The sequence below is a fragment of the Sinocyclocheilus rhinocerous genome, unplaced genomic scaffold (assembly GCF_001515625.1).
Source record: "Sinocyclocheilus rhinocerous isolate Xijiao unplaced genomic scaffold, SAMN03320098_v1.1 scaffold1956, whole genome shotgun sequence".
In the NCBI taxonomy this organism is placed as follows: Eukaryota; Metazoa; Chordata; class Actinopteri; order Cypriniformes; family Cyprinidae; genus Sinocyclocheilus; species Sinocyclocheilus rhinocerous.
This window is the reverse complement of record NW_015638932.1, coordinates 877,002-892,938: the sequence shown is the minus strand read 5'-3', so window position 1 is coordinate 892,938 and position 15,937 is coordinate 877,002. Positions and strand designations below refer to the sequence as shown.

The 15,937-nt window shown below is 34.7% G+C and overlaps 1 protein-coding gene across 1 annotated transcript in view; it reads left to right on the top strand.

Moving 5' to 3' along the window:
- LOC107750057 (partitioning defective 3 homolog B-like) overlaps positions 1-15,937 on the top strand; it is a 177,748-nt gene that overhangs the window by 72,632 nt on the left and 89,179 nt on the right. The window contains exons 9-12 of the mRNA XM_016565315.1: positions 12-284; positions 2,912-3,051; positions 3,378-3,503; positions 12,334-12,519. Of these exons, the coding sequence (XP_016420801.1) occupies positions 12-284; positions 2,912-3,051; positions 3,378-3,503; positions 12,334-12,519 (725 nt within the window). The remainder of the gene's footprint in view (positions 1-11; positions 285-2,911; positions 3,052-3,377; positions 3,504-12,333; positions 12,520-15,937) is intronic.

The following is a 15,937-nucleotide window of genomic DNA, read 5'->3' as shown; positions in this document are numbered from 1 at the left end:
TCCTTTCTTAGTTCATAAACTCAAAAGCAATACATCTACGCCATCTCCAGAGCCTCCTGCCTCACAAACCCCGCCCCAAAAGGAGGAGGAGATTCAGCCTGCAAGACACACCCCCATTGAAACAGATCATCGCAGAGCCACGCCTTCTCCTCCGGTCAGCACGTCACCAACCCTGAAAGATCGCAGCGAGAGCCCCGCCCCCAAAAAGACCCCCGCCCTTGCCACACTAGTTAATATGATCAACAAAAAGCCTGGGAAGAAAATGAAGATCGATTTGAAGAAAGGTAAGCTGGATGAGAACTCAAAATTGAATGGGTTCAACTCAAAATTGAGCCCATTGAATTTAAAAAAAGTTCTAACAATCATTCTTTCTGTATCATTTTTTCACTCAAAAATATGCCACATTATGCAAGTAAAATGGGTTGCGAAGGCCATTTCATGTTGATTTCAAGCTTGAATAGTGGAAACTCCATCCAGTTGACCACAAGGTGCCACACCCTGTCAAAACTGCTGCATAGCAACGTCTTCCTTATTTTCTCTCCTCTCTGTCTGTATCGCTCCTCTCAGCTGATTGACAGCTGCTATTGTTTAAAACTTTAATGTCAGGTGCTCTTCTGGGACTCGATATTTCATCATTTGCCATCTTTACTATGCTGGATTGGCCGCTATCCTTTATGACATCTCTCTCTCTCAAGTGTGTGTGAGAGAGAAACAGAGCAATTCTCGACTTCAGTAATCACACGTGTCCCTGCGGACGAGAGACTCGCGAGGGAATCGCTTTCTTAGCATGATTCTTTAGGCCTCTTTTTTCTTTCTTCTCTTACTGCGTTTCTGAATAAATGTGCTTTTACTATTTTAATTTTTATTTTAATTTACTGCTTTTAATTTATGCAGCTTTTACAAACAATAAATAAATAAATAATAAACAAGCAAACAAAAGAAAGAATTAATGAATGAATAAAAAGTTTGTATAAAAAGTATTTAGTAGTAGTATAGTCTTAACAGTAATAAGAAACTAATAATTCTAACTGGAATATTTATTTTCTTAATATAAAAGTAATAAAATATAAATATTTATGCAATACATTCTAAACATAAATATAGCTTTTAATGTAATAAATATAATGCAATAAATATAAAATGCAATGAATATTAAAACAAATAATATGTATACAATAAATATAACTATAACTAAATATTAGTATGTATGCAATAAATATACAAAACCAATTCTTATGAAATAAATATAAAAAGAACTAAATATTAATATTTATGCATTTAAATATAAAATTATAAATTTTTTCTCCTTTTGATTTTTGGATGAAATGTGACCCTGACATATTTCTGTGAGATTCACTCTTCCATCTCTTTTCAGCTTCCACTTCCTCTAATCAGTTTTTTTTTCAGACCACACCCTTTGTCATTGTTTCTATCGCTCCTCTTTCACACAATCTCTCTCTCTCTCTCTCTCCTCATCCTGTATCCTGCTCTCTGCATCTCTCGTCTCCTGTAGATGTGTTCACGTGTGAAATTAAAGTGCAGAGCTGTCTAATCCCCATAAGGAAACATTTATCAACGTGCAGGGTTGGAAACAGAGGTGTTCGAACCTCTGCAGAGAAATCGACAGTTTAAACACAGGTTATCAGTCCAGAGTGCTTGAAAGCTATCATCAGCCTACCACTGACCTTTTGACCTGATCTTGGATCGGATAAGCTGGATACAGTCTGTAAAGATCTATGAGGGTCATAACGGGTAACTTACATACACATATATAGATGTGTATATATTCTTTGCATCATTTTCACCATCTTGCTCTCCACACATCAGTATCCACTATTGAAAAACCCATATTGGTAGTCGGTAATTTAAAATATAAAAGCCAGATTTCAGTGATAATAGTGACACTCTATTGACAATGAAGTAAATTTCTAATGAAATGTACTAGGAGTAGATATTGAAAATTAATGCAATAATATTGGACAAAGTACTTTCATGTTTTATGGTTTCTTTCATGCCAGTTACAGACTTTTAAACAAATCCGTAATTCAAAAATTCATAGTGACAACATTTGAATTCAAATATTCAAATTTTGATTTTGAGAAGCCTTTTAAATCGGAACTTTCATTGGCAGTTTTCTTTGCCAAACCTTTAAATTGAATTTTCATTGGCAGTTTTCTTCGACAAATATTCAAATAAAAAAATCTTGAAAATGAAAAACTTCCAATGCTACAAACCTCTTAATAAAAAAAAAAAGTTAAGTTTTCATTGTGACAAGCTTTTACAATAAACTTTCACGGCCAGTTTTTTTTTTGTCAAGTTTTTTAAGTTGAAAATTTGCATGTGTATTTTTTCTTTGCTAGTAAAACAACAACAATTAAGATATGAGCTTTTAAATTATATATTTCGAGACTCGACTTGTCAATAACTGTTGACATTCTTAACCCTTCATCTTAAACTAGTCAATCTGTTTTGACAAGTTTATATTCTACATCAATTTATGTGAATGACCAGAACATAATACCTTTAAGTTTGCTACATTTTCTCATGGCATGACGAAAATGATCAATTCACTTGGTATGAATAGTATTGAGGTGAAATCCAAGGCAATGTTCCTTGCTGGAAATTGAGCCTTAGAATGTTAGCAAGTCTTCAGGACATTGTGGAAGGGATTTTAGTGGAACAATTATATAGTTTTTCAACACGTCTTAAAAAGATCTAAATTTTATTTGGTACTACAGTGAGTGTGAACTGTGGGTGTAAATGCAAACACACTTTGTCTATGACTGGAACCTTAGAAGAATGTTATTTATTTCACATCATACAGCAGGGTAAAATATGTTCAGTTCAGGTTTTCTGGTTTACTGGGTCATTAAATACATGCTTAATATTTCTGGCCTTCCTCTGTCTGCAGGTACGGAGGGCCTTGGATTCACCGTGGTAACCAGAGACTCGTCCCTTCATGGTCCAGGACCCATTATGGTCAAGAGCATCCTGCCCCGCGGAGCTGCTGTTAAAGACGGACGGCTCAAGTCTGGAGACCGTATCCTGGAGGTATTACATGCATCCTGCGTCAATGCAATCATGAGAGCACAACCTGGAAAATGCAAAATCACAATTTATTTATAGGACATTAAATTATGCTATTCCTCTCCCACCAGTCATGCAATTAAAAGTTATTGTTTTAAATGCAATTTAAAGATATTGTTTCAGAAAGCTTAATGCATCTTTGACATAATTAGGCAAATTGTCTGTCTTGTATTGCACCTGGCCATGAGATGGAATTGACACTGACATGTTTTCCATCTCTGAAAAGTGTAAATGGAAATTTTGCTCTCCGTTTTGGCAGTTAGAGGAAATAGCTTTCTCTCTTTCTCTAGGTAAATGGAGTGGACATCACAGGACGCACACAAGAGGAACTGGTGGCTATGCTGCGGAGCACCAAACTGGGAGAAACCGTGTCTCTGGTAGTCGGAAGACAAGAGGAGTTTTTGCCCAGAGAACTGGTAAGACCATTGTCAAACATCAGGGCATAACGATGAGGTAATTAACAGTACCTCAAATTATATCTAAAAAACACAATGTTTATGTAATGAAAAAGTAAAACTTTGGTTTGAAAAAAATGGTAACTATTTTAAGGACCAGTTCTCACTATTAACTAGTTGCTTATTAGCATGCATATTACTAGCATGTATAAAGCACATATTAATGCCTTATTCTGCTTGACCATATTTTAGATCCCTTAAAGGGGTCATATGACGTTGCTAAAAAAGAACATTATTTTCTTTTATGCGGTTTAAGGTTAAAAAAACACATTATTTCCACATACTGTACATTATTGTTTCTCCTCTATGCCCCGCCTTTCTGAAACGTGTCGATTTTTACAAAGCTCATCGTTCTGAAAAGTGAGGTGTGCTCTGATTGGCCAGCTATACAGCTCCCCTATCATGTGAGATCTGCTCCTTCTTTGGACATTTTTAAGTCTAGACTTAAATCTTATTTTTACTCTTTAGCCTTTGTATGCGTGTAGTTGTTGTTTTTATTAGTAGATTTGATTGATCATTGTACAGCACTTTGGATCAATTTACATTGTGTTTAAATGTGCTTTATAAATAAATGTTGTTGTTGTTGTTGTTGTTGTTATCTTTTTGGGTTTGAGACTGTAGTTTTTGCAACTTTAGAGGTCTTATCTATTCACGAACAGCTTGTAACACTCCAGAGAGAAAGGAAAACTTGAAATAGCATCATATGACCCCTTTAATTCTACCTCATAACTAAACTTAACTTAACTACCTTACTAACTATTAATAAGCAGCAAACTAGGAATTTGAGGCCAAAGTTGAAGTTAATAGTGAGAATTGGTCCCCAACCTAAAGTGTGACCAAAAAAAATATATATATATATTTGATGTACACACATATATATATAAAAAATGGTGCTGTCAAATAAAATGGTGCATAATGGAATTTAATGGTTATGTGTATATATATTTTACATACACATTTTATGGCAAATCCAAACAACTTTATAAAACCCCAGCAATCCCCTCTTTTACATTGAAAGTGTCGAATCAGCTTGTGACAGGAACTTGTGCACAAGACAGCGGTTTAACAGGAAGCCTCAGGCCAGTGCTGGTCCATCTCCTCTCACAGATGTTACATGTGGTGCGTGTTGATCGCTGACCCCTTTCAAAGCATCTCTGTTTTTCTTCTAAACATCAGACCCCCTTTAGAAACTAAACAATGAGTAAAAATGCAATTGTGGCACCCCTAGATCCCTTTTCAAAGGAAGAAAGACCACATCCCTTCATTGTGTCCCTGTCTATGCCACTGATCTATATAATGACTAGATTGCTCATTGCGGTGTAAACTGCTGTCAGGCGGTGAAGCCACCGGAAGTGTTCATGCCACCATCTTACTACCGACCCTACCGACAGCTAAAAACTTGACCTAAATTCACCAGCGTATCAGTCACACATGATTAGTTTTTAGGATATGTGTATGTAAATTAATTGTTACTTCAGATATTATCTCCAATGTTTATGGTCTTTTCGGACAGGATAAGCGCTATATTGAAATTGTTAAATAGTTTATCATGGAAATCGTTGCTGACACAGTTACTGTGGCCTTTTACTAGCATTACCATTTAGGAATAAAATGTTACGTATGTATTTTTAATTAATTATTAATTTAACCAACGTTTAAATCATTAACTGCATCAAGATGAATCATTGTTAAAACATTTTCAGATAGCCGACTGTACGAATAAAAACAATAAAACAACATAATTACATAAACAGTGAAGGTGAATTAAGGTATGCTTACACAAAGCATAAATGTTTATTCAAATTGAGCACTTTTTCATTTGTAATACATATGTTGAGGATCTCGTCCGTCCTATGTTTATCATATTCATGTTCGCTTCTGTAATGAATATGAACGTGACTTAATTTATTTAATTCCTGACATTAAACAAATAACCATTTACATGCATAGGAGGTTTGCGTTGTAAGAATGTACAGTGATACTTCAGATATGAAAACACTGATTCGTTTTCACATTAAAATCGTACGTTTTCCTGTTAATTCAATAGAATGTATGGGAATACTAGGGGATACCAATATGGCGGCACGGCGGCTTCACTTTTATGACGTCATGAGTAATCCAGTTTTCTATTATAGATCAGTGGTCTATCCTCAGTTCATTTGCACTGTACTGTCTGCTCATCAAAGGCTTCGGGTTTAGTTGGGTCACGTGCAGATGTGTTATGTGTGGGCTGCCAAACAATTCATAATCATCATTTCTCTCATGCATTATTTCCTCAATTAGGTTTGTACATATCAGGCCAGAACTGCTCTATTAATTAAACGCCACAGACCTTGTTTGAGCCATATATAATATATATTTCATTTATTTTTGATTTTATTATTTTTATTCTATAATAATATTGTATTATTTAAAAAAAGAAATACAAATTGTATTATATTTAATTATTATAATGTATAAATTATTATTTAATTATTTAATGATTTATTTTTGTTATATAAACATTGTGTGTTGCATTGCAAAATTAAAGACATGCATTGTTACATTTGGGGTTTATTTATGGATTTAGCTGCTTTGTACTTTGTTAAATCTTTGCTGTCTGTTCAAGAAGAGCAGCTGTATGTCATTGACACTTATTATTATTGGACCATTAATTCTGGTTAGGCAACAAAAAGCATCATAAAGAGCTGCTCTGCAGTATCTATTCAGAGAGAAAAACCTCTTCCATTTTTCCAGCCTATTCAAATTCAAAGTGGGTTAGCTGTGCCACTGCTTAGCCAGGGTAAATTACGGCAGAAATGCGACTGCAGGAAAAAGGAAAAATGACACCCTCGGGAGAAATATTTTTTCAGAGAATGGAAGAGTATGAAAATATATAATGACAGTGTTGAGTAGATTTCACCATCTGCCTTTTTAGAGGATATGAGAATATGCGTGTGTGTGTGTGTGTGTGTGTGTCTGTGTCTGTGTGTGTGAGTGTGTGTGTGTGTATTTATATTTCATTCCAATCAATGAATGCATCCAAACCTGAAATATCCTCCATAAACTCCCACCTTCACACAGTATTCGTCCCACTGTCCACCACCCAGTGTCAGCACAAAATATACCATCTTAATTCCCAAAGGTGGATTTGGCTAATGATCAGCCATTAGCAAAAATAAAGCATCTTTTATAACGGCCTGCGAGAATCCAGCAGATCTCTGGACAGGAAACTAGCTTACACCATAAATGTCCATCCTGTTAACAGCTACATGGTGTCCGTTTGGTGAAGGATAAGTCACGTGACCTGTGATTGTTGACAGAGTTAAAGTTTTGTTTTTCTGACTGAATCCCTTTGGGATCTGGTCGCTGTGACTGGACATCCTGGATGCGTGAAAGCGAGTGTCACCAAAACGCCCGGCCTTGCTGGAAAATCCATCTAAATCCATCTTACGCCACTTAGCTAGTTATGAACTGGCAAAGGATGGTCTTGCACTGGTCAGAGCTGATTATTAAGCTGATTATTAAAAAGAATACCATGGTACATTCCCAGAAAACATAGCCATTTTTATTAATTTACATTTTGGTATTGTACTGGATTATCAGCCTTTGAAGGAGCTTTGAGGAGAATGAAGCAATAGTATATATATATATTATTATAATTATGTATATATTTATATTTTTAATACAGATTTAATTTTTCCACAATACATTAGAATGTCCTATTTAATTTTATTTTTTTCTGAGCAAAAAATAATGACTTACCATATTTTCTAAAGACACCCACTAAAATGTCATTCATTTTCAACAATAGCTCATATACCAAAAAAATCTCAAGAATCTTTAGATGACAATTTTTAATTTTTACCAATCTTTGCCACTATCTTTTAAAACACTAGGTCAGAATAAGTATGTTGTTTCATTTGTACATAAATATATCTGTTAAGCTGAATAACGATGGAACATTATTTCACCCATATTTTGGCATTTTATTTTCGCAAATGTTATTTGAAACATTAAAGCAAACACTTTTCTAGCATTTAATATGCGCTGTATATTTGTAATCTGATTAACTTGTGGTGGAGTCACATGTTTCTTTTAAACAGCATATGAATCGTTGTGTAGAAATTAATTTTCAATTATCAGACATATACAAGAGTTTGTGGGCTTGTTTTGTAAATGTATATTAATGAGATTGCTTTGGCAAACTATAAATGTCTAAAGATGACCATTGCATTAAAGCTAAGCCGACTGGATTTGGCATCAATTTGTCATGTACTGCAAGGGTAAATGAATGCAGTAGTTGGAATTAATGTCTTCAGCAACATATTAATTATACCTGATAGCCTGCAGCAATAAATCAGCCAAACATCAAATGAAATTGTAATATAAGATTTTTTGTGTCCACTAGACATGCGTTTAGATCTTTTCCAGCATGCACTGCAAAAATGTCTTTAATATAATAATAAAAAGGCTATATTTAGTGATTTTTGTGGTGTTCCACTAGACAAAGTACACTTAGTGTATATTCAAGATAAATGATCTAAAATCAAGTCTTTAGTCGACCAATGTGTTTATCCGAGTATATTGAATCTAATACCACCACTGTAATGTGATATTCTCACAGGAAATTTGCTGTAAAAGCTGAATATTTATTTCTGTAACTAATTTGCAGTCATAATTTAGACTCTGAAGGGCCTGGATAGTTTGATGTTTGAGCTGCTGTTCTCCACCCCAGGGGCGGACTTACCCATTAGGCATAGATTTTATTTTAGGCAAGTCCTGATGATTTGAGAAGGCTAAATTGATCAAACATAGGCTATAGGCTATGATCAATTCACTGTCTGCCGCTGGCCTTTACTTAAAAAAAACCAAAAAAAAAACCGTACATTTAACGAACAAAAAATACTCCAAATGTTTTTCTAAGTTTACTTTATAAAAAAACGAAACGAAATATAATCACTTTTCCATTACATACAAAACTGAACTATTTTAATAGCTGAAACAGTAGTATAAGCTTTTTTTGGGAAAAGGGGAAAAAAGACGGGCTAGTGCCTATATTTGAGACCCGTGCAGGGCTTTAATCCACTTCATCCAACGCTGTTTTGTTCTCATCTGTGAGCATGCTCTTGATATATGTATTTTAGGTGTGTAAATTTATAATTGCCTTTTCATTATTTTTTTATTTTAATTTAGTTTTATTTAAATTTGTAGTTAAAACAACTAAAAATAAATGTATTTTAAAGTTTAGAATTAGACAGCCTTTGCACACATGCTTACGCTGAAAACAACAAAATGGAACCTCAAGGTTGATCTAGGAAAATGTGTGCAAATGTATAGGGCCCCATTCCTATATTTTGCCTGGGGCCCCCAATTCACTAAATCCGCCCCTGCTCCACCCTTTGATTCAGATTTCTGTGAGGATGCAGGGGTCAGACAGCACATTGCACACAGTTGCACTCACAGAAAGAGAGGTCGTCCACGGGGCTGATGGAGCATTTAGATGTCCTTGAGATGGTCTTAATAATAATTCCTCTTCCTACACACAGGATGTGTTTTGCTTTGTCATGACCTATTTAATTATATTTGTTATTTGGGTCACGGCCACTTCTTTCCAAACCCAGTGGACTTTTTTAAAAAGCTGTGAGTAATGTAAAAACTGTAGATGCTTTCATGTAATAGCAAACGGCCTTCTGACATCAATTCTAATTTAGGTCAGTATCTGGGTTAAGGTGCATTGACTTCTAACCAGGGCATCAAAACACATTTCCCATGGATTATTTTTGTGTAAATGATACAAAGACTTCCTCTCAAAATTCGGTGTGAATCACACTGTAGTTTCACGATTAGTGCGGTAGACTGAAGTTTGGTTTTTGTGACGCATATCTTTTCTTTGTGAAGTTGTTGGGGTGCTATGAGAATGCTTCCAGAACAAGAGGAAAATAATGTTGCTCAGATGTTGTAAAATGGAAAATGTTTTTGCTAAGAATATCTCAGTTATGTTTCATTGATGTATCAGTTTTGTCTGAGGTGTTTCTCCTAAAATATATATTCTTTTAATTAGTAATATTAATGTTGCTAACATTTATTAATATTAATATTTTCAGTTAATATTAATGGATTTTAAGTTAAATGTTAATTTCTATTATTATAATATATTATCCTATATTAATATCAGTTACTAGTGTGATGTTAATAATGTTTATTCCTATTAGGTTTTAATTTGATATTATTATTATTACTGTTGTTATTATTATTTGAAGAAAACAAAGAAGGAATACTGTTTGTTACTGTTGATATTAATGATGTATTATATTATAGTTATTACATATTAAGTAGTATTAATATTAAAAAAATAATAGTGTTATCAATTTATATCAGTATTAATTACTCTTAATACTGAAATGAATTCCTATTAGTGTCAATATTAGTATCCAGTCCATTAGTATCTTATTAATGTTACTACTTAATAATATTATCAGTTAATATTAATGTAATAATATTATCAATTGACAATTAAGTGAGATTAATATTAATAAAAGCATTCATATTAATATTATCATTTGTTATCATATTAATGTTAATGTTAATTGTTATTAATACAGTTATTAATTTCTGTTTAACCTATTAATATTAATTGTTTATTATGTTATTATTTTTCATGTTTTAATAAGAATAGTAGTAGTAGCAGTAGCAGTTAATATTAATGTTAATTACTAATTCTAATGTTAATATTGTTATTAATTTAGAGTTGCAGGTGCCCAAATATGGTGGTTTTGCATTGCCCATAGGCCTGTGTTTATCTGTCAATGCTGTTTAACTCACTCCGCTTATTCCCGACACGGATCCTTTTTTACTCTATAGTGCCGCTGACCTTTTTTGCCAGCTTTTACTCATGTACTTTAGTTAAAACAGTCCATCATATTGTATGTATGAGAGCATATTAGTGTGTATTTGCCCTCAGGAGGTCTTCATGTGAAGCCTGGACCTCAAGTGTCGATAGGACCACCAGAGCGGCATCAGACAATCTGATATTCTCGCTGGGACCAAAGTTTGACCTCACTTACAAACAGGTCTTTTATTGTGTGCTAAAACTCTGATATGTTGTCCGCCTCAGGCCATGTACGACACATTATCTTCAGTAAGAGGAAACGCTAAAAGGACTACTTGAAGCTTTGCCCCATTGGCCCTCCTATTTTTCATCGTTAGCTCTTACTTAATGCTTTTTGCCCAACTCTGTGCTCCTACAAAGTCATTTTTGTTTCTTTTTCCCTTGGCCCATTTCCACAGTAGCTTAGCAACAGGCTAATGCTGTTGCTTAATGTGGTTTCCAGGAGGTTGTCAGTCACATTTAGGCATTGCACTTTATTCTAGGTCTTTTTGCCATGTTTTATTGATGTGATAGTGGATAGAAGAAGGAAATGATGTGGAGAAAAGGTCAAAGACCATGGCACTGACAGCCTTGATCTCTTTGATAGGATGTTTAGGAGTCAAAGAATGCAAAAAGAGAAGTGAAATGTTTGGATAGTTGTGTGTGTGTGTGTGTAAATGTGTTCAATAATGAGTTATTAGTCTTAAATTTTGTTCCCAAACCCCTCTCTCCTAAATGAATCTCTGACAAAAGCTTTTTATGTTTCCTTTTGAACTGACACGTTCTCATGATCTCACCCTTTCACGTTCAAATCAAATGACCCCCAACATGTTTCCTGCCTCTCCATTAGACATGCATTCATTCCGTCCTAATCCTACTTTATATATTCATCAATCATTGGTACATTTGGTACATCTGGCTTTAGTTTAACTGGGATCCATCTCTAAAATAAACACTTTATTGCATTATTTGAAAGAAATGAGTACTTTTATTCAGTGAGGATGCATTAAATTGATCAAAAGTGACAGTAAAGACATTTAGAATGTTACAAAAATTTCTATTTTGAATAAATGCTGTTTTTTTGTTTGTTTTATACATTAAAAAAAAAAAATCCTGAAAAAAAAGTATCACAGTTTCCAAAAAACTATTAAGCAACTGTTTTCAACATTAATAATAGTAAGAAATGTTTCTTAAGCAGCAAATTAGCATATTAGAATGATTTCTGAAGGATCATGTGACACTGAAGACTGGAGTAATGATGCTGAAAATTCTGCTTTACATCACAGGAATAAATTACATTTAAAATATATTCATACAAAAAGCAGTTATTTGAAATTTGAATAATATATTGCAATATTACTACTTAAAAATACTTTTTTTTGATCAAATAAATGCAGCCTTGTTGGGCATAATAAACTACTTACAAAAGCATTTTTTCTTTCTTTTCAATCTTACTGACCCCTAAACTTTTAAACTGTAATGTTCCTTCATCTCAAGATTTTCATCTAACTACATCCAGTATCTTATTGAAATGTGTTCCATGTTCAATACATGTTAAACTCTATCGACTGAATCTGTGACATGACGTTGATTACCATTGACAATAATTTCGACTCATCTCGTAGTCTGTAAACGCAAGCAAAAATGACATGTGCAGTAATGCAGTTGTAGTCAGTGGGGCAAATCAATTTCTAACCTTTATATAATGTGTTTTTTCTGGATTTTTTGGTTGATATTCTGTCTCTATCTGTTAAAATAAACCTACCATAAAAATTACAGACCATTCATTTCTTTGTAAGTGGGCAAACTTACAAAATCAGCAGGGGATCAAATAAATATTTTCCCCACTGTATGCTGAACTGGGATAAATGCTAAGATTTACTTGGTTTGGAAAGTCAGCTGAGATACTGACCTAAGTGTATGTGTGTGTGTTATTTGCAGAAAGGAGAGCCATCGGGTCCGCTTCTGTCTGAGGATGGGCGAGAGCAGCTGATGTTTGAAGTTCCTTTGAATGACTCCGGCTCAGCTGGTCTAGGGGTCAGTCTGAAGGGTAATAAGTCTCGAGAGACTGGAGAAGACCTGGGCATCTTCATCAAGTCCATCATCCACGGCGGCGCCGCACACAAGGTAAAGAGCAGCCCATTCATCCAACGTCCAGTCATCGGAGAGCTTCAGTCATGAAAGTCGCTCCAATCCTGTGTATGTCACTACAGAATGGCATACAGTTCTGATTTAAATGCAGTTATATACTGCAGTTCATAATACACTACTAAAATATAGTGTTGTTCATTATACATGACTAAAACCTTTAAAAATTAAATAAATAAATGCATTTACTATTATAAATATATAAACACAATATTGTTCATAATACCTTATTGTTTATGCAGCTTGTTAAAAATGTTAAAATATATTAGTATATGTAGAAATGAATGTTAGATTAATAAACTAAAATCAGTTAATGTTATTTTTATTAGTTTTAGTTAATGATAACAACACTGGTAAAAATTGTTCATTGTTTTTTTTCCATATTAGCTATTGCATTAACTAATTTAAAGGGATAATTCACCCAGAAATGAAAATTACCCCATGATTTACTCACCCTCAAGCCATCCTAGGTGTATATGACTTCCTTCTTTCAGACAAATACAATCTGAGTTATTTAAAAAAATGTCCTGGCTCTTCCAAGATTTATAATGGCAGTGAGCGGTAGTCAAGATTTTGAAGCACAAAAAAGTGCATCCGTCCATCATAAAAAGTGCTCCACATGGCGCTGGGGGGTTAATAAAGGCCTTCTGAAGTGAATCGATGAGTTTGTGTAAGAAAAATATCCATATTTAAAACTATAAACTGTAATCTCTAACACCCCCCGTGCCGTGTGGAGCACTTTTTGTGATGGATGGATGCACTTTTTTGGGCTTCAAAATCTTGACCCCCATTCACTGCCATTATAAAGCTTGTAAGAGCCAGGACAGTTTTTAATATAACTCCGATTGTATTTGCCTGAAAGAAGAAAATCATATACACCTAGTATGTAAATCATGGGGTAATTTTCTTTTTTTGGATGAACTATCCCTTTACAATTATTTTAATTCAAATTGAACATTTGGTTTACGTAATATTAATAAGAAATTCACAAAACAATATTTTACATCGATACGAAAATGCACATTGACAAGGCATAGTTTTCGATCAAAGTTAATCGGTCCAAATATTGTCAGATTGATCTGTCTGTAACTAGTACTATGATTAGGGAAGCAATACAAACCTGGCTTATTATGTAGAATATACTGTATTATGGTAATTGTGATTCACCCAAAGTGGCCTCAAACCACAAAACAAATTAGATGAATGATGAAAAGTGGCCTTTTTTGTAGCCTTTTTTTGTGGTTTGGGATATTATAGGTGAACCTCACCAAATGCTGTTACAGAAATATGAATACTCCTCTCCTCTCCTCAATCAGTCCAGCCAGGCAGCAGGTCTGTGTGTAGATAAGGGCACATCTACTGTCTCCTATCAGCAGTGTAATCAAGAGTGGGCTCGCAGGTGGAGCTGCGTCTCTGGGGGGCCTTTTTTGTAGCCTTTTTTTGTGGTTTGGGATATTATAGGTGAACCTCACCAAATGCTGTTACAGAAATATGAATACTCCTCTCCTCTCCTCAATCAGTCCAGCCAGGCAGCAGGTGTCGTGTCTGTGTGTAGATAAGGGCACATCTACTGTCTCCTATCAGCAGTGTAATCAAGAGTGGGCTCGCAGGTGGAGCTGCGTCTCTGGCCCCTATCAGCACTCCAGTGGAGAGTGGGCTCAGAGAGCAAGCTGCATCACAGGCCCCCATCAGAGAGACGCTCAAAGAAATAGATCTTTTCAGAGGCTGAGCTCTTCATTTGACTTCTGACGTTCACCCTTATCACTCTCACTCGCTTTTCTGTTGCTCCTCTAGCATTTACACTCCAGGATTGAGATCAAATGGGCATGGATTTTAAAAACGGCATGTCTGTGTGTAGATAAGGGCACATCTACTGTCTCCTATCAGCAGTGTAATCAAGAGTGGGCTCGCAGGTGGAGCTGCGTCTCTGGCCCCTATCAGCACTCCAGTGGAGAGTGGGCTCAGAGAGCAAGCTGCATCACAGGCCCCCATCAGAGAGATGCTCAAAGAAATAGATCTTTTCAGAGGCTGAGCTCTTCATTTGACTTCTGACGTTCACCCTTATCACTCTCACTCGCTTTTCTGTTGCTCCTCTAGCATTTACACTCCAGGATTGAGATCAAATGGGCATGGATTTTAAAAACGGCATCCTAATTTCTAGTATAAATTATCGTAATACAGTTATTCTGCCAGTTAATGAATTAAAACATGTCGTAGGCCGTCTTGTGTTGTGAGCTTCCAGAGTGTCTGCATGAGAATATTTTCTCAAAAGATGGGCACAAGTGTTTGGGTCCGTTCTGCCGGAGACCCCCTCCCAGGGCGGTATCGGTGGTCTGTGGTCAGTGACCTCGCCCAGGGGTCAGGATCATCCGCTGTGACACAGACTCTCAGGAGTCTTTAGTGGCTCCAGTGGCTTTTAGCTGCTAATCTCTTTTGTTCCTCTTCAGCTGAGTTTTATTTAGGAAACCACAGCTGTGAACCTTAATCCAATTCATTCCGGCCCGGCCTTTTCACGCTAATGATATGCATCTGTAATTGTATCTGAATTCATAGTGGGATGCGTTAAACATTTAACAGTGAGGCTACACTGCATAAATGTTTTTAAATCACACTATAGGGCTTTAGTGTTGGGAGTAGCTAGCTAAAAGTAGCGGTGGTCCTAACTTAACTACATGCTTCAGTGTCACAATAATTCAGTCAGTGTCAAAAAAAAAGAAGAAAAAAAAAGACTTTTTTAGTAACAGTTCCCCCTCCCAAATATAGTGGTGGTTAATTAAAAATAACATATTCAAAAGAACAATTAACTCACAATTCAGACTAAAAGTATCTTTAACTTTAATGCTGTATTTGGAACCTATTTATTATTCTTAATTAATTAAGTAAATAATATTAAATAATTAATTAATCTAAATACTACTGTGAATATATAGAATGATATTTCTTATTACATTTACATTTAATCATTTAGCAGACACTTTTATCCAAAGCGACTTTTTTTATATAATAAAAAAAAATAATAAAAAGTTCATAGGAAAGAAATAGAATAGATAGAGCTAGTGTTAGAGGGTCAAGTTATTATTTTTTTAAATTCTAATTAAAAATAAAACAAGTACAATAGACTAGAAAAAGAAACAGAGAACGCTAGTGTTAGAAGTTATTTTATAATATTATAGTGAAATAATAAAAATGTAAGGGCTTTTAATCTGATTAATCTGCCTATAACTAGTACTATGATATGATTTTTGTGTTACATGATTTAATATTTCATTTTAAATTCATTGTATTTATTGGTAAATGATATACCTTATAGCAAAAATGTAAATGGTTTTAATGTGGTTAGTCTGTTTTACTACCACTATGAATTGTATTTGTTTATTTATTTATTTGCTTGTTTTTT